This window comes from Anticarsia gemmatalis, chromosome 7 (genome assembly GCF_050436995.1).
Source record: "Anticarsia gemmatalis isolate Benzon Research Colony breed Stoneville strain chromosome 7, ilAntGemm2 primary, whole genome shotgun sequence".
Lineage (NCBI taxonomy): Eukaryota > Metazoa > Arthropoda > Insecta > Lepidoptera > Erebidae > Anticarsia > Anticarsia gemmatalis.
In genome coordinates, this window is record NC_134751.1 from 9,070,757 (window position 1) to 9,094,409 (window position 23,653).

Here is a 23,653-nt window from a genome sequence, read left to right on the forward strand (position 1 = left end):
GCAAAAATCTACTACTATGTGTGTGTGTGTGTGTTTCATTCTATGTCGCTACCATTTTTGTTGGTGTGCAGTGGTATTCTATTCTGTGATTGGTTAGGCAGTTTGACAACTAATTCACACAAATCACAGATGATTGTTTCTTGGTCGTGTTGTACTTTTTCTTTCACCATACATTGTTACTTGTTACCAGCTGTCAATTGTCACAAATACTAGTACTCGAGTCAAACGCGATGAATGAATAAAATGAAAAGTTTTAAAATTTGATTTTTTCCTTGTTTATATTATTGTGGTTCAAATAAATAAACAAAATGAATTGTAATTTAATAGTTTTATGTTCAATATTGTCATTTCTCGCTATACAGGAAGTTCAAAGTAAGTTTTCACTATTCTTTTGACACGACTTTATTTATCAAGGTAAAGTGAGAGTTGGAATGTACAACAAAGTTACCTGACTAGTGTTGTTATAACTTATGCCATATTAAGCAAAAGTTTTCATAACAGTGTATGCGTGTTTATTACTGTTAGTCACTAATGTTATATCCTGGTTCAGAAAGTAGGTTGGATATTTTTGTAAAACTTTTTGTATCGTTTTATTTCAGGTTTACATAAACGATGCATTAGATGTAGATCTCGAGGAGAACTTGGCACCTGTGGAGATCCTTTCCCTTTCAATGTCACGGAGACTGATGTAGAAGCAGGCCTTCATGTTGTAGCCTGTCCCTCAGGCTGGTGCGGTAAACTCCTTGAAGGCACTGTAGGCGCATTTAGACAAGATGGTGAGAAAACTTTAGATTTTTATTAGATATAATATATTTTTTTATTAATTTACATACCTAATTGACATTCAAAGCTTTTCAAACTGCACCTGTCAGTGTCTTAAAGTTTTATTCGTTTATAAAATTTAGGTACCCATGGGTATTTTTATAAACAAATAAAACTACTTAACTAAATAATATTGGGTCTGCTAAAAAAAAACAATTTCATATTGAGAATATAGTAATCAGTTTGATATTACATAATTTAAAATTGATGTTATTTACTCTGTATGTTTAAAGATGGTAACTTTAATTTTCAGACTATGGAACTGCAACTGAAAGGATGTGTTTGCAGCGAGCACCAAGTGACTATGAAGAAAGGTGTGCATACACAATGTGGAATCGAAAGAAGGTTTATATGTGTTTCTGTAATGGGGATCTTTGCAATGCAGCTAGTGGAATAACATCACATTCTTTCATACTAAGCTTAGCAGTCCTTGTACCTTTATACAATTATATTTTTTGAATTTTATACATCTGAAAGAATTTAAAAGAATTGTGATATGTAAGATAAGGCGGTCCTGTATTTTTTATAAATTTATTGTATGAATTCTTAAAAGACTGTTGATCTAGGAGCAGATTTAATTTTCATGACAGCTTAGTCACTCAAAAAAGTATTGTTTTGTAGTATAGAGATTTATATTTTTCTTTTTTTACAGTCAGTTTTACAGGGTTCTTTCTCACTTTAGTTTCCAGGTTTTATAATTAAAAGTATCAAACTGTTATTATTCATCCTATAAATTTTAAAAGAGTTTTACATTATACATATATACAATTTATCAAAAGTCTATTAGTTTATACTATGTTACCATTAATGGAAGTATTTAAAAATACATTAAAAGATAATTTATCTGTAAATTACAAGACCATTAAATAAGAAAACAGGAAAATTTATACATTCCAATTGAATATTAGGTACTTATTATGCCTATGTTTTATAAATATATGAAAAGGTCTATGCCTCCCTGCAGACAGTAGAATAGAGTATTGTAGGTCATTCTCAGCTCCAAGACTCATATTTTAAATGAATCTCAATATGTACTTAATATTAATGAATACTCAATAATAAATCAATCACTGCCAGTTTTTGATCTGTATTCTATGTTGTAAGGTTACCTACTTTTATGTACTTTGATTATGTCTATGGTATCTTTCTAATTAGGTTCAATACCTGAAATGATTCCATATTTGTTTTTCTAATGAATTCCGTCCTTTAGCATAGTATTTGGTTCTTAAAAGGTGTAAACTTGAATGGTTACGTCTTTTATCTACCTACCACCTATAGTAATTAATTAATGTTGATAACTACAGAAAAAACAACCAGGGTTTGTAGTTTTTGATACTTGTTAACTGAACTTAGTGTTCAAACTATGTATGTACTTAACTATATAAAGGTATAGTTATCTCGGTCTTGGCATGTACCTATAAACTATTTTTTATAAACATTTGTAAATGAAAACACTAGGTATAGTTGTGAATAATATTAATGACTTTTATTGAGTATTTTTACAGCTGTATACAAATATATAATTGCAATTTTGTATCGATTGTTTTATTCGTCGGTCGGTGGAGCGCTAAGGTCGGTTGTATGGCCACGTGTGACGTATGCTGGCGATTCGATGAGGCTTCAAATTGTTCTTGACCCTGAGTTCTTGGTTTGCCAGTAATGATTCGATGTGGGGAATATCGTGGAAGTAGAGAAGGCCGTGACCACTCGCCCTTTTAACCGCCGCTACTGCTTCAGATCCCTCTAGTAAGTATGGGTCCAGGGATTGGGCTTCTGTAAAGATAAATTGGTTTTATACAGGGTGTCCCAAAACTCAACGATAATCCGAGACAGGATGAAAGGCCAAGTCATACCGGCTATAGGAAAAATAAAAAAAAAATTCCATATCACTTAGTTCAGCAATAATAGACACTTTTCAAAAAAGTTGAAATTCCACACCCTTGGTCGCATTTTCAAGTCCTGTGATCACCAATGTCACAATTTCGCTGTGCTTTTTTTAATTTCGTGATCGTAATTAAATATGCTATTAATCGTATAACAAATTAATGCACAAAACATTGTTAATTTAATAAAAAAAGTTAAGTTTTAGTGAGTCATCTTTCTCAAAAATATCTTTAGTCAACTTTAACGCTTCATACTGAAAAAAAAATGTACTACACTACCCTTGGCAAGTTATTTCAAAAGTTGGCGCATTTAATCAAGATTTCAAAATAGTATAACACTTGCCACTTTTCTTGCCATTAAAAATGTTATTTTTATTTGAACGAAGAGTATCCTCGCAAATGGATCGGACGCAGTTGTACAATTTTATGGCCTCCTCGTTCTCGCGATCTAAATACAGTAGATATTTTTTACTGGGAATGCATAAAAGAAAAAGTTTATTCGAAATCAATACAAAATCTGTCAGAACTTAGCCAGAAAATTGACACAGCGTCAGAGGAAATAAATGCAAGGAATTTTGATTGACTGGTGCAAAGGTCTTTTGTAAGGCGTTGCAGAGCCTGAATTCATGCTAGAGGAAAACAATTCGGAATTATTTTAGTTTAAGGAGAATAATTAAATAAGATCGCTGGTTCGTTCATTGTTTTTTTTTATTATTATAACCTATTATGTTTATTACATTAAATATTTGTTATGGACTGACTCAATTACCTCTTTACTAACAATAATTGCTTTCCTCTGGCACGAATACAGGCTCTGCAACGGCGTACAAAAGATTTTTTCACCAGTCAAGCAAAATTCCTTGCATTTATTTCTTCTGACGCTGTGTCAATTTTCTGGCGAAGTACTGATAGATTTTGTATTGATTTTGAATAAACTTTTTCTTTTATGCATTCCCAGTAAAAAATATCTACTAGACTTAGATCGGCGGAACGAGGATGCCATAAAATTGTACCACTGCGTCCGATCCATCTGCGAGGATACTCTTCGTTCAAATAAAAATAACATTTTTAATGGCAAGAAAAGTGGCAAGTGTTATACCATTTTTAAATCTTGATTAAATGCGCCAACTTTTGAAATAACTTGCCAAGGGTAGAGTAGTACATTTTTTTTTCAGTATGAAGCGTCAAAGTTGACTAACGATATTTTTGAGAAAGATGACTCACTAAAACTTAACTTTTTTTATTAAATTAACAATGTTTTGTGCATTAATTTGTTATACGATTAATAGCATATTTAATTAAGATCACGAAATTAAAAAAAGCACAGCGAAATTGTGACATTGGTGATCACAGGACTGGAAAATGCGACCAAGGGTGTGGAATTTCAACTTTTTTGAAAAGTGTCTATTATTGCTGAACTAAGTGATATGGAATTTTTTTTTTATTTTTCCTATAGCCGGTATGTCTTGGCCTTTCATCCTGTCTCGGATTATCGTTGAGTTTTGGGACACCCTGTATATTTCTGGGCTTAGTGCGATAAAGAAAAGTAAAGGTCAGTATATGGAAATCGATATTAGTTATGATTATTGTTATTGGCATATAATAGGTTCTAAGGCGTTTCAGAATTGGCCATAGTTAAACGGAAAGGATCCAACCCACACTATTAAAACACTCCTTGAGGTTAAAATTTTAATATCACGAAAACAATCCAAGTAAAATTCAAACCCGCCATGAAGTTATAGTCCTGAGTTAGTCCCCAAAATTAAAGTGGAGAATCAATGACGGAATACGATCTGAACTTTAAAGTTAAATATCTCGAAACTACGTCTGTGTGGGTTGGATCGTTTCCGTTTAACTATGGCCAATTATGAGTCGATTAATTTAGATTTCAGAGTTACATATGGGGAGTTATTAAACCGATTCATTCCGAGTTTAAGTGTAAAGGTTTATTGATCATGATATGTAACTAAATTATGATTAATAATGATGAAATTACGTGGTATATGATTTAATCCTGCTTGATTCATAATAAGGTTTACCTGACAATACCTCACTGCGACGGTGGCCGGTAGCTGCGAATTGTGGAGCGTTGAATGACGGTAACAGGAGACCTTCGGGCCACAGGGATTCAGGATCTGGCGAGTCTACCTTGTAAGGTGATGGCGGCAACAATGGTATAGCAACATCTGTAAATGAAGATTTGTTAACGGTACTTATGTTTTGTATTACGCAACAAGTTGACATGACATGACTTGCGAAGAAGTTAACATTTGTCAGTAATTTACTAGAGCAGTTAGGGAGCTTGAGTGGATTAAATAGGTACGTCCACTTATCCAGAGCATTTGTACTAGCAAATCGAAATGTCCCGTAAGCAAATCGAACTCTCCCCATCTAGCCGCAGTGGTAACAAACGTGTAGTTAACTGGTCATTTGTTTTATAGGTTTGTGCAATGCCAGTTTGCTTACCCATATAATTGTTGTACTGCCACGGTGCCACATTTAGCGTGTTGTCTCGAGAGCCGACGTCTTCGTTAGTGAATGGGATAGCTGGTTTGACTCGCGGGTATCCTCGACCTTGCGGTGGAACTGCAATAAAAGGATGGTTTTCAATTTCAGTTTTAGTTTCGCTAAGTTTTAAGCGTTCACTCTGTATCCACACGTTTCGGTCAATCACGAAGTACCTGCCAGTTATCAGCTGTTTAGTTTTCCCAAAACAGTGAATAAGTATATATTTTACCTAGGTACTTACTATTAGTCACTATAAAATAAAGTTCGTGGTAGGCTTATCCTGTAATTGCAAGATTTATTTATTTTTGCTACCTACTTAGCAATGAGATAGAGATGTGTAGAAAAATACTTTATTTATACTATATTAATACTCACTAGGTAAACTTCTAAAAGAAGACTGTCGATTGTAGTTTCTTGAGTTCAGCAATGGCAGCGGGTCACCGACCCCGTGCGTGAAGCTACGCGCCGGTGTATTAATGCTGACGTGAGATGCGAACTGTGTCCCGGCATACACTTGCGTCGCCAACTGCATCACGAACAGCAACAAGCTGACTGCACTCTTCAATGTCTTGGTTGCGACCATCTGAAATCATTTTCTTTTTCTTAACGTACTGTGTTGTTTTATTTTTTGTCGCGTGCAATATTAAAGGTTTTGTTAGGGGCAGCTGAAAATCAGTGCTGCCCTTTGTTGCACATAAATGTACTGATTAGTTATTAAGTTCTGTATTTGTGATGTTTCTTTATGTGTAATAAAAATAAATGGTTAAAATATGGTTTTAAAGAAGTAGGCTTTATTAACGTGTTCATGTGTTCATTTGTCTTCTCACCATTCTTGTAGGAAATTAATTATGTCTATGGTGTTGTTCTCGATTCTGTCTATCTAAAAATCATAATCTGGACATAAATATAAAAAGGTACATTGGAATACCTGTGTTCGCGTATTCTATTATGTACCTAATAATCATGCAGCGCGAGTGTCTAAAAGTAATGATACGTACCAACAACCTGAGTTATAACTTTCCATAGCTCTACATTATGAAAATGAAACTGTATCCGCGTATCACTGGACTTATTGTCTTATGAAGGAAGGTATATCCAAATCACAGTAATTATTTACTTAGGTACAGTGTTGCTTGAAGGTACTAAAAATAACTTTTAAAGGAAAAATACTTGTTACGGATTACTTGTAAAAATACGATAAGGTCGAACAATTTTATGCTCGAAGAAAAGGTTACGAATGTGGTAGCCAGAAAATCGAAGTTATGTAAACCCTTTCATGGGTTATTAACGTTATATCCGTTTAATTATATACTACCATGCCACGGACACCTGCTTATATGCATTATTTTTATATAGGTATTAACATCAACCTTCCCATACATACTGATCCTGAAGGACTCTACGTTGGCATTTTGGCGTTGCTTTGACTTACTCCGCGGCACAATGGTTTAGATGGTCGGCTCGGTACTACCAGTGCAGGGAGGTCGTGGGTTCAATTCCCACATTAAATATATATTTGTGCGATACACAAACAGTTTTTTCGGGTCTGGTTATACTTTGTGTCCGTTGTTTGTATGTTTGTAAAAAGGCGTTCGTAGGTAAACTTAGTACCTAAGATGTAACTAAGTAATTGGATAAATTATAACTTAATATGCAGAATGACATGATCAAATCAGATAAGTGGCAGCCTACTACCTAGGCGTTAAATTACAATTCTCATTTAATATACAAATAACCAGACATTGAAATGCAAATTAGATACTTAAATGTCTAATGTTCAATTTACGTTAAGACTACATAGGTATTTCATTTTATTCCTATGTATTTTATGTCAATTAATGAAGATTGATCACTTGAAATAAGTATCTGAGATAAATAAGGCTTTCAAAAAGCTAGATAAATAAAAATGCACGACACAATTGTGACAATTCTTAAAGTTTAAGTTTTGGTTAAACCCAAAATCGCACTGTGTGTTATAGGTTCACAATCTGTAATAGGTTTTAGAAAAACTCTTAATTAATTTATTTTGTGGTGCTGTTTAGGACTCGTAGGATTATTAGATTTATTTTACCAACCAATGTAGATAAGTCTAGCTATAGATATAACACATTTAATTTTAAATGGTTATTAGAATTTCATCTGAAGGGACTAATAGTAATTTCGATTAAGTATATTAACTTACGCATTCAGTAGTAAACCGAACCATTAAAGATTCCAGTAAACTTTATGCTCAAGTTATTTTTAGGTCGTCATTTGATATCTAATGTTTGCTGTCTTTACCCTTGATTACATCACACATCTCACAAGTGTTGTGCTATGACATAATGTTCGTAGCTATTGCAAGTAAATGAACTGTATTTACATATTCCTATAAAGACGACGTTTACTGTAGAACGAAACTACCTAAGTACTTACTTACCGTCCTGTTTGAGAATACTACCATTTAGTACTACTTAACTGTCTAACTAATAAACGTCGTGTAAGTTCTGATTAAGTTTTATAGTGTTTTAGTCACATCGTCAATTTTGAAACTGTTAATGAGTTTAAAAGACGAAAAACTGTACAACTAATGACAAGTTACACGACGACTAGTATAACATAAGTAAGTACCTAGTTCGCTAGAAATTCAGATAAAGAAATGTACTTAGATACAATCTACCTAATCGTCGATTGTTTGAACTTTGCGTTATCAGATTTTTCTCATCATAGTAATTAGGTAACTATGTTTTCTAAAGGAAACTCAGGAATTTAAAGAGATTTTTATTAAACCGAACCTCCGTATCTTTCCTACTTTTACAGTCTTCTGGAGGGCAATGCAGGAATTTGAATAATAGCTGGCAGTATATTGAACAGTACGGTCATTCGCAATTTTTTTGGTAAAATAAGTTTATCAGGCTTATTCATTAGTAGTTACACTTGACTTGTTACGTATATAAACATATATGTTCCTACCTAACCATTATGAATTAACTCATATTTTTTCTACAATTAATTAAACTCAGTAAGAACATGACTTGCGTCACGACGTCCCAAAGGTAACATTTTTTATCTACCACCATAAGAAAACCAAAAAAATATTTTAATAGATGGCTGCTTACGTTAATGTATAGTTTTGTTGTGATGAGTGCCAACAATGGTATATAGTAAAATTTAGATTACCGTCGGTCCATTTAGACGTACAGCGGCGTGAGAGCACGCGGGCGCTGTTGCGACACAATCATTGTCGTCTGAATTGGACCTGCTGCATTGCGGTGGCGAAATTACTCTCGCGAACATTTCATCTGCTTTGGGAATCTGCTTGGTCTAGGTTATCAGGTGTAGTTCGTTTCTAATACGATGAATCTGTCAAGGTTTGGTATTTGTTGTTTACGGCAAAACTTGTTGGAGAGAGTACTAACAGTTATGGAGACGAAATGTCTACAATTTTCGAGCTGACTCGCTGATCGCGCATCAATAACTTTATTGCGAACAATGTTCCAATTTTTACGAATACAATAGCATGTATTATGTCGAAACTGGCTTATTATCGGCCGTGACCTTACGTGATAACAAATAGATCTGTCTACGATGCAGACGAACCGACTAATCGAGTCATATGATGAGAGCATTAGTACAAGGTGAGACGGAATCATTATTACGAGTATTGTAAAACAAAACGTAACGCGGATGTCGGATACACACAATTTTATAATGAAAAAAAGTTATTGGGTACTACTTATCTAATTAAGGATGTGTTCTTGTCAATCAAAAGCTCTTTTAATAAACAGCTAGTAAAAACTACGTCCTCTTTTAGATCCGTCAAAAAAAGATTCTAATTCGATGATTGCTGTAAATAAAAAATGGTTGAAATGTTATTTCTTCCACTGTTTATTTTGGTTTTTTGATAATAAATTGATGTCATCTGGTTTTTAAAAGCTCTCAATCTTAATTGCAACCAAGGTTGTGTTATTTTTATATAAATATTTGTGTCAATACATTTTGTGTACAAAGTATCATTATATTTAAACAGGGTTTTTGTAAACAAATACTTAATTATTGGTTATAAAAGCATTGTTCAATTCGAAGATTAGCTTCGGTGTAACGAACAATCAATCTATCAGTTGTCAAAGGTAGCTCGAAGAACCGATTTTAAAACGTGACTTTAGACAAAGCGGGTCCTAATTATCGATTCAGCGGTCCATTTACTATCGAGTTACAAAATTTCGTACTCGATAGTGAGAACTAATAAAGTATCATCTCGGTATTAAGTCGCTTGGTTTATGTTCAATGTGGAGCGGGTACCTACCAAGAATTTGTCACGAGCTTTACATCTGTATACTGGAGAACAATCACGAAATCGAATCACGTGGCTTTTCTAGTATAATAAATTCTAAACCTTTGTTAAGGTTGTTGCATTTCGTTGGGTATAGTATTCTTCGTTTTTAGGCTATTGATCCAAAGGTTAAAAACTGGACCCTATTACTGAAAGTTCGCTGTCTGTCTGTTGGTCTGTCACAAGGCTGTATCTCATGAACTGTGATAGTTAGACGGTTGAAATTTTCACAGATTATGTATTCGTGTGTGTTTTTACGAGTCTCGTATTGTTTCATTTTTACACTTAAATACCTATATAAACATTGTGTGTCAATTTTGTACTAAGATCAAGTCAATCATGAAAACTACTAATACGAAACACCAATTTAAACCATAATTTGAATTAAAATTCTCTCCATGTGGGAGTCAAACCTACGGCAGTACATGCAATGGTAATAGCAATAGAACCATAGCACGTGTTGACAATTTATATCTGATTTGTTTAAAGTTTTATAGGCTAAAATGCCCATATATGGGCAAGTCACGTAATTTTGTAGATCATCACTTTACCTGCGCAGACGCAACTATCTGTAATCTTGTACTTTTTGTATAACGTATGTAGTGGTACGTATGTAGTCATATTGTCTGTGCAAATTATGAGAGGAAGGTGACTCATGCTTGTGTTATGATTAATGCGAAAATGTGTGAAGATTTTTTCAAGGGCATGCGTAAATTATTGAAATAAGAAAAATCGGTTTGTAAATTGACTATTGAGTCATAGTTTTGTGGAAATTCGAGAACGGAATCAATTTTATAGTTATTATTTTTTTAAGATAGTTTAGTGAGTCTCTGACTGGCTGGACACAAATAAAAAAAAAAAAATCGTGTACATCATTACTTTGTGGAAATTTTAAAACAAATATACATCGATAAATCTTTACGAACCTCTTTTTGTTTAACAGTAGTCGGATTAGTAGGATCACTCTACGTTTAACGTTTAGGCAATGAGTTATTGCCGCATAAACTAGAATACTTCCTAGAAAGGGTATTATGATGAAATGTTTTAACTCAGTGTTTACCTATTACCCATGTTTTCAATCATTTCTAACAAGCCTTACATCGGTAACTCTACTATTTCCTAATAACTTAGTTATGAATTATACTATATAAATTTATCTAACTTTTATTGACGAAATATTAAGTATTTAACTATTTTATTTTGTTTATACTTGTATCTTATGGGGATTGCACGAAGATAGTGGAAAAAAATTGTATCAGTTGAATTTTATGTCGCGGAAAAAAAACCTAACGCGTTTATGTCTTTTGGCGGAAATAACCTGACAAAGATTTTTCAGTATATCTGACAACTGTACCATAAAAACTGACACGTAAATGTCTCTATTGCTATTTTTGTACAGTAAAGATTAGTAACGTCTAAACTGCGGTCATGACTACAATGTTTTTTGTGCACAATACAAGCGTGAACTTGACATACCGTGATTTTAACATTCTATACGGGTATCTTTTATCTCAACAATATACTTATTTTTTGTTTTGACTGAGGAATTGTACCAATTTGCTTTGAATGCAAAATAAACTAGAATACCATTGCAGAAATAGGTAGCCAATATTTCTAGGTAAGACCCGAAATTCAATCCGACTTGGTTAGATTTACTTCCAACAGTTTTAGTAAACTCTGAACCATGCAGTTGAAATAGGATAATAAAATAAAACAAAAAATCTTTAAGAATTTTTCTTCTACATGAAAATGGTAAAACTTTACTTATGACTTGTGGGCAAAAGGTTCAATAAAATCCTACTTAAAAAGAACATATTTAGGTTAACACGCAAAACATGTTTATCCACTGTTTTCTCACAAACTTGTGAATGCAAGCGGCTACAGTATTATACAAGTTAACAATGTGTGGACGAATGCAGCCCATAGAAGGGATAGAGAGAGTGGCAAATTGCTTTTGAATGGCTGAACCAAGATGATGATCTAATAGATGCGACCAGTTTATTAGTAAGACAAACATGTATTTGTACGAAGAATTTATTGGTTAATGAGCACGGTGGTAGGCTTTTGTCAGGCTTTATACGGCAGGTGTTTACGTTTCCGTATTTTATCGAGCTTCCTGTTCCAGTTTTGTATGCATGAAATAGTTTAGTTAACGAAGAAATTTGTATCAGATTACGGATGACCTTTTCTATTGGTAAGTCTTTGGAAACAAAAAAAATACTTTGAACGTTTAAACAAATGTTATTTCTTCCTTTAATAAATCTCAGCTTTATTTCTCAAATAGGTATATTTAATTATCAATCAATTGTATTGAAATCAATTATATTATGGTATTAATGGATGACTAATAAACGAATAGGCAAATGAGTACCTATGCTAATTAATTTTCCACATCATTTCAAATATTCATTATAAGTTTGTTAAATTTCCCAAAGTTTCCCATTTTAATATTTTACTAAGAAAGCATATTCCCAAAATTACTTTTACATTAAAATCTCATTTGTTCCTAAATGTTTAACCTATTAAATTGCTATTTATTTCAAAGAAAGATGTTAACCTCACAACAGGTTGGCAGACAGATGGCGGCTTTTGTCAAAAATCGACCTGTTCAAGACAAGCTGATTCTTTTATGGACTGCCTTTATTGTATGCTATTCAGTTTATTTCAGTTAAAGCACAACGTTACCATATTTGGATGTAAATACAATGTTAGTGTCGAGAAAAAATTGTGTTACAATTGAATTTTTTGTAAGTCAGTTAATATAAAGCTTAAATATATTTATATTTAAGCTTTATATAAGATATAGAATCATCGATGTATTTGATTTAATGAATTGGCCTTAGCTGGGAACGCCATTTCTGAATACAGTACGTATTCAGAAAACATTGTCTTGGTCTGCTGCAGTCTTAAACCCGAAACTATACCAAAATCACATGAGGAGGCTGATTGGCCTTCAAGTCTGGTTCTGCTTTGCATCCCTTATTTGTATATTGGTTCTAACTTCCGTTACACAAAATTCACTTTGAATATAAGGGTAAGTCATCAATGTCTGTGAGGAAATACAATTATCTAGCCACCCCTCAGCATACCTAATCAACATATCTCCCTAAATGTTGTGTCAGTGAAATAAAATAAAAGTAAAGGTACTTACTAAATGCACTAAGATGATAATTTCGTCTTTGCACATAACTTCTTTTGTAATCCTAACTCCGCGGTTTATCTCAATAACTTGCTTATCGAGTTCCTAACTGTGACCCTGCTGACATCCTGTCAATCAGTGGATTCCTAACAAGATATTATATTTTATGGAGGTGTCCTAAGTTTTGATGACTAACAAATAAGTATCGTAACGACCCATGGTTATAATACAGGCACTTATACGCCAAAATAAATTTATTGCACACTTAAATAATATCTTAACTTTTCATATTAATGCAAAGGTATTCTTTCTAAAAAATAAATAAAAAGACAATCAAATATTCTGAATCTTCCGAAAGATTTTTCTTATGTAATCAAAAAGCTGTCGTGATTAGGATCCAATAACTTCAAATATATGTAATTACGATCTAATAACATATATTGCTAGTCGTAAAGCATTAATGATTTGTAAATACTACATAATATTTATCAAAACGTGAGTCTTTGATTAACAAAAATAGTTCTGTGATCTGGAAATCATCCTCACGTCTGACCTTCGCGTAATAGGAGCTCGAATTTACAAGACCTTACCAAGGTGAAGGTTTCGCCCGCAATAAAATCTCTCATGTCATTCCAACGTCATATTTGGTATCAAAAACCATCATCGTCCACTTATTAGCTGTTAATTAAACAGTTATTTAAAGAATATTTCACATGTAATGATATCTTACACAAAGAGTTCCGATTTGTAATTAACCAAGTAAAAAATACCGCCAAAGATGATCAATAACCCGTAATTACTCTGAACATAAATAGTTGCTCCAACTATAATTATTTGAGAATTCTAATTATGGAGCGTTGTAATTGTTCTAATTACCCTTGAAAATAAACTAGTGTCGAAGTCAATGTTATATTCCTTCTTCATCTTTTTAGACGTCTACCCACACACTACCATAGACGATTTTAGACATTTACTTAGTTATAGTCGCTAATAGTGTTAAACAATAGTTCCTTCCAGTGAAGGAATACAGATCCTAGTTAGAACACGTATAATAAATTTTACAGATACAATATTGGTACTGGGTAAACACAAGTAAAGCATACGAGTACATTTATCGTGAAAAGCTAATTTATTGATAGGCACGTGAGGACTAAATTGGGATTTTATAGACTGAATTTGTGTTAGATTCTGTATAGATGAAAGGAAAACCTTGGAAACAATTAAATAATAGAGTATTGCTTAGATAGTCTTGTGTCCATTTGTCTATTTGCCTTTCCCATTAGCATCGTCTAGTATAGTCTCAGCAGTGCATTACTGCAATCTTACTGTGGCACAAAAAAATAATAAACCAATTGGCTAACAAGTGGATAAGCTTTGAGCCGTGGATGAAATGCGCTTATTTAAGGCATTGGAATGGAGAGCTGTAGCGAAATTTTACAGGCGGTACTTACTAACGAGTATCAAGAGCTTAGCTTTGAAAATGTACTAAAATTCGTTCTTAAGGTATCCGCTAGGGGCGCTGATCAGGTTTTCATACAAGATTTGTCTATAACTATTCGGTTGTTGATAGTTGATTGTAGTAGAGAATCGCGCTAAAGCTAAATATTTTACGTATAAAATAAACTGAACTGCATTATAGAAAACCCTGGATTAATAGATTTGTTATTGACAGTACACGTTTCAAATGTAATCATAATCATGCTTCCATGGACACGCTTACCGTCACGACTTGATATCTGATACACTTAGTTTCATTAGGAAATAGCTTCTTATACTAGTTACAATTCGAACGTATGCAATGATATTGAACTTAGCCCACATTTACGTTTTTATGTACCTACTCTTGACTTATAGTGACGGTAGGCACAATATTCCCTAGAAATCTTGGGTACGGAGACGAAATTAAAATCAAAATTTAGATACCTTCTATTTCCTGCCAGTTAACGGATATTCACGTAAATATAATGTAATCATAGTACTTATGCACTTAAGCCTATGTTTATGCATAGTGCGTGGCACATTTAGTTCCTTATGGACTACTTCTTCTACTCTGCTCTACCTTCTTTGAATCTTAAACAGTATAAAAAACTAAACATCTTGGAAAATACGAGTATATCGATTAATGAATAAGTGCTTCATCGCTATTTACGTATCAACAAGTTATTGTAAGTGTACTTTACCTATTATTGTAAAATGTAACATACCTATCTTGAAACTTTAATTAGATTTTTTTTTATATATAACTTGGCGTGCCTACTTCATTTATCTAACTTGACAAATAATATTAAGTTATTGTTCTGTTATTGGGTTTCCAATACACCTTCACTTCCTATTATTAGATACATTTCTCAAGTTTTCATGCCGTTAAACAAGAAACCTAAGGCTCTACTTATTTTCGAACGACGCTCGCAGTAGCTATTTAGCCGCAGGCTGCTCACGAATGCGAATGCATATTCATTGCTCATAAATATAGGATGTTACGAGCAATGAACATGCATTCCGAAGCAATACTTTAATTTTGATGATGACAACTTAGCGGTTATCTTTGAATTGCAATGGAATGTAGAGCTTAACTCAAGGACTTAGATTTCTTAATTACTGAAGTACCTACTTAATAACAATAGTTACTCGCTTTAATGACAAATGAGAATTTAGTCAGGGACCCTCAACATTGTAATACAAACTATATATCTAGTTAGAAGAGAATATTAACATCGCATATTTTTCTTTTGTTATTTTAGGTGATAATCTGGGCAAAAAGTTACACTAAGCCTTAAATGTATGACCATTACTAGCAAAAACCCACTTATGATCAAAATAAAGGTCAACATTCATATCAAAGAAACTTATGAGACTGCGGGTCGACGATAAAAAACGAAGTTTATTCACAAAACGATACGAACGAATGTTTATACTTTTACAGTTTGGAAAGATGGTATTAAACGAAGTGACTCAACTGAAATAAGAAAGACGATTATTATACTTTCACTGGCGGTAAAATTGAAGCATTTGTATACAATATACATATAACCGACTCAACACAAGTAGGTAACGTGACATACATTATGTACAAGTGTTTACTTTAGCATTCATTCCTAGAATTATAGTAAAATTGGAAATGATGCTGCACTTACATAAGTTCCGCATCTAATAACCAGTAATTTGCTTAAAATTTCTATTTTTATTCATGCTATAACGTAAACAATTGATTACAGCAATATTGTTTGTGTCTATTCATGATAAAATATCTCCGTTATATTGCTTATTAATGGGAATTAAAAAGCAATACCATCTCACGTAAATGAAGATCTAAATAATAGTTACGCTAATCCTGTCTTTGTAGGAAGTAAGCTCTGTGGCAATTTATGAATGAAGGTGCTTCACTCTTGAAACAACATTTGAATACAATCGACCGTTGCATACTTTGGCTCCAATAGAACTTATAGAACATTGTAGATTCATTCATAACCTGTGACAGTACAGGCTTAGGCTGACCGCAGGTGGGTAAAAATAAAAACAACGGATATTGTTCCGCATCATTATCAATTCACCATGTATACGTGCATAGAAGGCGAAAGTTACTTTTTATAATCACACACTATCGAGACGTGTACAAAATAAATAGAGAGGACCCCTTACCATTGAGCAAACAATACTATGTAAACATACTTGCATGTCTGCTTTTATAATTGAATAATAAAATAATTGAACATTTTGTACGTTAACAGGATCAGAGTCGTGCCTTACAAATATCATTAGTTTTATCATTTCTGAAAGATCGACGTTTATATTCTAACTAGGTTCACAAGTTCTCAACGTTTGTGAGAAAACTGGGTCTTAAGGCTGAGGGATTACATTAAATACGAAATGGTATAACTAACGCCTACGTAGTAAGTACTCGAAATAAATACACTTCCATTGTCGGCGTCAATGATTGTGTTGAATGAATGCTAACATGCTTTAGTTTTAAAAGCTAATGCCTACAGTACTTAAGAAGATTAAAAAATAGTTGCATCAGTTACGCGTCATTGCATTGATAAACGGCAGACGCCTTCACCTAGTTGTGGGTGTAGGATTAAATTAAGCCTGTAACCAAAGAGAAGGTCTCGCCTTTATTGCAGTAAAAGGGACCTCGTAGAATCGTCTGTAAAACTTAGTGGCTAACATACCCGAGGAAGTGGAGCAATAGCAATCGTGATCCACGTCACAGATCCACAATGGGAACTATATTGCCAGATGCGGTTCGATTTATTGCGCAAACCGACCTTCAAACAGACGTCTGATCCTGTTCTATATTGTATGTACGTTTTGAATGAAACATGCATCGGTGCAACGCCATAATTGATAGCTTACATATTCGTTTTTCATGCCCATTGATATTGATGTTATTATAGAATTATGAACCTAGCAGAGGAAATCACGATCCTCGTATAAACATACATGATTGGACACGATTAAAATTGCAGAAGCTACATTTTTTATTAAATCATCAGATCAAAGATGACGGTTTGGTTAATCGCTTAATTAGGAAGATTCATGACTCGTTGAATATTAATTAACGCATGCGCAGCATTTAATACCCATATCGAGATCTTCTAGATCAATAAAAAATAATGGGAGTGACAAGGTTGATTGAGATGAGATATGGCTTCAAGGATGATCACGTTGTGCGTGCCGGTGGAATTCGGCAGTCATTTGTTATTATATCAATAATTGCAGTTGTTACATTTATGATCTTACCAGTCCATGGTCAGATCACGATGTGCCGAGACGAATTGGAGTCATCAGACTATTTTATGGTATATGATATTATGAGGATGTAGTTTTTGTTAATGGCCACATGTAGCATCAAACTCTTATTAAAATTTTACGATTGGGCAATTAGATCTACTCTATTAGTTTAAAACCGATACTTATGATTTTTAATAGGCATACACACATAAAAACACAAGGTGAGCTATTAAGTTGTGAAAAATTCTAGTGCGTAATACTATAATATGCATTTTTGAAAAAAAACTGATATTGGATAGTTTTTTATAGCATATAGCTATTAACAAATGTATTTTACATATAAGTATACAACACAGAAATGAAGTCATGTGATTCGCATACGTAATATACATTTATTCGAATCCAGGAACCACCGCACTTATTTGACCAGTTTATATTAGAAGGTAATACGCAAATAGATATTGGTTAAGAATGATGCGTAATCGGATTAGGCTCGCTTCTCCAATATGATAGCATTAAAAAGAATTTGTACACTCGCTCACCAATTTTAATTTCATGCTCCATTCAATTGAAACATTCATAAACATAAGATCACTACTAAAATTATCCTTTGCTGAGACGTATATTATCAGAACAATTTATTTTCTAGTTTTGTACAGAGTGAACGTATTTGAGTCTTGCTACACCGAGTATATGGGGCGTTGTTGATATTGGATATGAGCTTTATTAAATTAATACATTTCTGCGGACGAGATTTATGGACTCAAATTAAATAGACTTTGTTATAGATAAGAACTCTGCAATTGAATATTTGAAAAGTAAACACAGAGTCGGTTGAAAATAATTAGTTGTTATTCCTTTGAGTAGATATCTGAATGCTTAGTATTCTCATAGTGATGTCTTTCTTCAAATTGTATGTGTCTACCATTCGGTGGAGAGGACGCTAAGTTAGTATACTACTAACCCCTGGTTTCTAAGTACCTTTAGCGGCAGTTTATCTATTCAGTAGCGTTTTTTTTTATACGAGTTTAAACGCTATTTAATAGATAGACTACTGCTAAAAATGTATCTCAGAAACCGGGGGTAAGTGATATTACTAAGCTTAGTTCGACAATATTGTCAATGGGCATGCTTCAGTGTAACACTAAAAAAAGTTGCTTTAAAAATCTTTTACTTTTAACTTTTAAAGCTTTAGAGCCGGAATTCAATAAACACTTTTATATTTACACAACTCGTACAAAAACATTTTCCGCAAAGTTATTTTACAATCATAATAACATGTGTTACTGAATGTGACAACTGCCTACACTCTCAATAAACGATGTACGCAGATACAGAGAAAGGATTATGCACTCTTGTGTATGATGTCACGAGCACGTGATAGTAGAGCGCTGAGAAAATGCCTGCTACGGTAGGCTACATCAAATGATGTGTCATGATTGTGTATATTTATACCGTCTTACGTCGTAACAACATTTTTTATGCTCGGGACAATCAAATACATATTACAGAAATTCTTTAAGAATGCTTTTTAGTTAAGATGAGTTTAGTCTGCTTTTATGATCTAGAAAAAAAAAGTTCGATTACTATTTTTGTACAAGCCTTTTAGACTCCAAGGAGTAGAAAAGTGTATTAAAATACAGATAATCCCAAGTTTTACGTAGCTATTGGAGACCCTGGTTTGGAATACGAGATCGCCGATATCCGTACTTTGCTATTTTTCGAAAACCCAATGGTAGAGCTAATTGGAAATCAAATCCGAAACCTTGTTATCAGAAGTAACATACACCACTGTTATTCGTAATCTATCCTTAAGTACGATTAGACCGCTAACTAGTTTCTCTATGTAAAATGATTTTTGTAATGAATGGGTTCACGACTATGCCCGTAGGTAAATTTATTTCGAAAGCCCCAAAAGCACTTCCTGACCTTAGAATCATACGACAATGAACATCGTGTGATGCGAAGACCCATTATCTAATTCTTGAGAAACTTTTATTGTTTGTACATTAAAACGTAAGCTGTAATTTAGGTACAAAGTACAAGTCACACCACGCGGGTCAGATAATATCACATGGACTTTGGAACCATTCTAAGCCATCTTAAATGTTTTGTCGCACATCGAAAGTTTTTTGTATGGAAGCATTATATTAAAGCATATTTTTTCCTCCTTTCAACAACAGAACAATGCTAGTGAACTTATTTAGGTAGTTGAGGTTAAGTACGACTTACCCCCGGTTTTTTAATAGCGTTTAAACTTATATAAAAAAACACTATTGATTAGATAAACTACTGCTAAATTTACTCAGAAAACTGGGGTTAAACAGCTACCCGTTGACTAATCTAAATACATAATATTGGTAGGTGTAAATTCATTCATTCGTGCTCATTAAACAAAATATTGTCATTGACACGCCTATTACTAATCGTTTTAATAGCATTTCTATGTTTTATTTGCCAGAGGTTTGATTTGAACGCGCACCATGTTTGCGATCCAATTAGCAATATTTTGATGTTTCGGTAATCGCTGTAATAGTTACGTGAGCTACCAATTTGTTTGTTTTCTTCGTATTAGCCAATCGATAAAAGTATTTGGTCAATAAAAACTATTTAAATCTTTCCTTGTTTCATATACCAAGATGATGACACATGACGTTGCTTTAACGAGATAATACATTTGCACTCAGTAATTAGTTCAGTCTAGTTTTAATCATATTTATGAAACTGAACTAATTCAAGAAGTCGCTGAAATTATGATTTATATATTTATTGATAAAGCCTGATACAGAGACGAAGACGGTAGTTATTGACATTAGGTTTATTTCCTAAAATTACAATAGATATTAGAAACATAAATCGGCATTCTATTACAGTAAACACGATGTCTCATAACATTCTCCTGCTTCATAAACATGAACAGACAGACATTGATCGGTATTTGTTACTAAGCTTACATCGATGACCATTTATCAAAAGTCGTCTTCAGCAAATTGTCTATTAAGAATAACTGGTTATTTGAGCAATCTGTGACTTGTGACTAGACTGTACATGATATTGTAATGTGAAGAAACAATGCACAACTGATACTTTGTAGTTAATTTATGTTGGTTGCTTGTTTTAAAAGTAATGTACGATATATTATGTAATTAATCAGAGCTGTAACGTATATGACAGCAGATCACGATGGTTCTTGGTCAGGCTATCAGTTTTTACAAGGGAGGCACATTATAAACGACGAAAATTGTTTTATTTCAAAACTAAAAAACTTTTAGAGTACTTAAACTTTCGGTTAAATAGACGTGTTAAATGCGAATCAAAGTTTTAACAAAAAGAAAATACAATAAGTAACTCGACATTAAGTTTGAGTGGTTTTATTAGTTACCAAAGCTTTAAAATAAAGAGCATATGTGAACAAAGATACAATTAAAGTTTAAGAAATATTGGTAATTCGTCTTCCCATTTAATGACTGCATAGGCTATTAGAACTATTAGCTTAATACTGAAAGCACGGTAATATGTACCCTGTCTGCAATGCACTCACGAAGATTGCGTTGTTTTCTTCGATTTACGAGAGACACCTTAATGATGAACATTAGATCAACTTAAGAGGTTCGGATAGCTGGGTCAAGGGCCTGATGCAGAGAACTCCTCGACACAGCATCGTATTGTAAGAAGGTTCTTTCTTTTTTAAACCCTAATGGCTGGTAGCCCGGACCTGACACGAACTACCAGATGGCCAGAGGTACATATTTCATGTTTGGTTCATATCATTGTCTGTTAAACACAAAGATGTCTGAAACGGCTACTTCACGCGGTTTATATTTGTGTTTCTAGGTTCCTTCTATGCTTTAGTGTAATGTATAGAGCACGTTAGGAATTAGATAGCGCCTTGATTAGCGATTAGATTGACTGAAAAATTTAAGTGCGGTCCGCCGTCCTGGCCGATAAACCAAACTTTATTAAGTTTGGTTGATACATACATTGGGATTAGCAGTAGCATACACTTAACACTATCACTCGGACACAGGGAGCCTTTTAAATCATGCTACTCTTAAATTTCTTCTTTATGAAACTAAGACTATGATAGTATTAGATAAGCATAAAGGTACGTATTCACGTTTGTATCCTAAGTTCAAGTTATAGGTACATATGCGTGTGAAACTTGTTCGGAAGCGCCAAGAAACCTGCACCATAGCTTATCGAATTATTTTCTATCACATGACTTGTAGTTCTCGCTTTCACGAGCTTTTTCAAACAGTCAATTGAGGAAAAGGTCTCTACCGTAACAACACTATGACCGCAAGATAATAAAAAGCGCTCTGATCTTAATGTGCTTTTAAATCAGGATCATTCTGATAGCAGATTAAAATTAATGACTCTATGATATTATGACTATCACTATGCTCTACTTAAGTCTTTATTTATTTATTTTGGTTGCGATTCTGGATTTATAGCTAAATCCACCGATAACACAGTAGGGTATTATAAAAATACATAAAAATATATTTGAAAGTCGCTTTTTTTCGACTGCTAAGCAATTATGTTGAAATAAAAGCCCCTTCATACAGCTACGACAGCTATTGTTTTTTTAAATTTAGAGCAATCATAGTTTGGTTCAGAATTATCCGGATATGAGGGAAGTGTTAAATATTGCAACCCAGTGAATGCTTGATATTAATGGGATGCAATATTTAAGGGTTGCAATTTTGACTATAATAATAATATTGTGTGTGATTATTACTTATATTTTTTATTTGCTATTGGTTTATTGTAAATCAATATGGCTTCATAATATTTATTGCGTGACTATTATCTGTACTTGCTGCGAACGATAGTACATTAGATGATTAATATTATTATTATAATGTACCTACCTAAGTATATATCGAGTCATAAAAATAGTTGTAAAAGAGACAAGTAGATACTTAGGTACTGAATCATAAATGTTAACCGCATTTTCTCATAATAATATAATTACAGCATTTCCTAATCCTTTGTGTAGTGTCTGTGTACTCCGATGATATAGATTTTATTAAATTATTTCGTTGTCAAGTTGATAGTTTTATTTTTTGTATAGTAATGTAAGAATTATTTAATTTAGTAATAAGCTTTTTAAAAAGTAGGACATTAATTGCTATTGGATATTGTACGTAAATAAAAATATTTGCAAAAACATAAACATAACTCTAAAATTAACTATTTGGAATTTTGCGAAATTTCCTATTTACAAAAACTTACCATGATAAAAGATGAGGATGAATAAGAAATTATTCAGAATGCTTCAGTTTAACAAAAAAAAGCACTTGCACTATTTAAAATTAAAAAAATAATAATTTTCGTTTGTTTCCCGCCAAATTTGATCGGCGAGGTACGCATGCGCGACGTTACCACGCGTCGGAACTTCTGCTCACGTTCGGCGCTTACAACCGCTCACCCACCAAACGTTTCTCCCGGGAGAATCAAGGCACGTAATGCGCCTTATGAAAGTGATGGCCGTGGAAGGTTAGGATTTTGTACCGGCAGCCATTTACTAGACTTTTACTGACCGTTGAACTGTCTCTTAATCTACCTTGCTACGTGGAGTGAAAGACGCGATGCAGGCCATGCTTGGCTGGTCTAGTTTATCGCAGAAAGTGCATTAGACCGCGTGACTTGAGTGGAGATGGGTGCGGAAAACTTTACTTGTACTTGATATCTACTGGAATTGTTATGTAGTAAGTAGATCTGGTTTATCTATATACCCAAATACCTACCAAGTCAAGTGCGAGTGGATTAAGGCATTTATCCCTACACTTCTATCTAACACTGTTGGTATTTTCATGTAGCCGCATTTAATCAGTTAATAATGTTTAAATTCAGTAGCTTCCACAGCCAAGCTTATTTCAATTTATTGGAAGTACCTATATAAAACATAGTTTTAGTAATCTGAACGAAAAGAGCTGACGTCACGTCCCTAACACGGAGTTTTTTAAACATGGTGTCCCACAGTAAACCTAAACCCATGCCATGGTAAATAGTTTTTAAAGCAATATTTTAAAGTTTTGATCTAAGTATAAAAAGTTTGCCCTTTGTAACTTTATAATATTTTGTCATTGCGTGCTAGAAACTAACCGCATACATTTTACAGCAGATACAAATGTTTTTGCGCCACACACGATTGATATAAAAAGCACAATAAAACGGCGAATGAACTCGTGTTTATCAAACTGCATCAGTCTGTTACTACTTACTAGAACCTATTCTTATGTTAACATATAG

The 23,653-nt window shown here is 33.4% G+C and overlaps 2 protein-coding genes across 3 annotated transcripts; one reads left to right on the forward strand and one right to left on the reverse strand.

Moving 5' to 3' along the window:
• Positions 1–167: 167 nt before the first annotated feature.
• Positions 168–2,356, forward strand: rtv (QVR superfamily protein rtv). The gene is made up of 3 exons (XM_076115993.1): positions 168–372; positions 600–776; positions 1,076–2,356. Exons 1-3 carry the CDS (start codon positions 309–311, stop codon positions 1,279–1,281), a joined length of 447 nt encoding a protein of 148 aa, XP_075972108.1. The 5' UTR covers positions 168–308; the 3' UTR covers positions 1,282–2,356.
• On the reverse strand, positions 2,282–22,974 carry LOC142973958 (uncharacterized). 2 transcript variants are annotated; one of them, XM_076115991.1, is made up of 5 exons: positions 22,634–22,972; positions 5,589–5,796; positions 5,172–5,291; positions 4,745–4,891; positions 2,282–2,595 (listed from the first exon to the last, which is right to left on the reverse strand). In XM_076115991.1, the coding sequence occupies exons 1-5, from the start codon at positions 22,634–22,636 to the stop codon at positions 2,390–2,392; spliced, it is 684 nt and encodes a 227-aa protein (XP_075972106.1). In that variant the 5' UTR covers positions 22,637–22,972; the 3' UTR covers positions 2,282–2,389. The 2 variants fall into 2 exon arrangements, with proteins under 2 accessions (XP_075972106.1, XP_075972107.1); XM_076115992.1 differs by having other exon boundaries at positions 2,429–2,595; positions 4,755–4,891; positions 22,634–22,974.
• Positions 22,975–23,653: the final 679 nt, after the last annotated feature.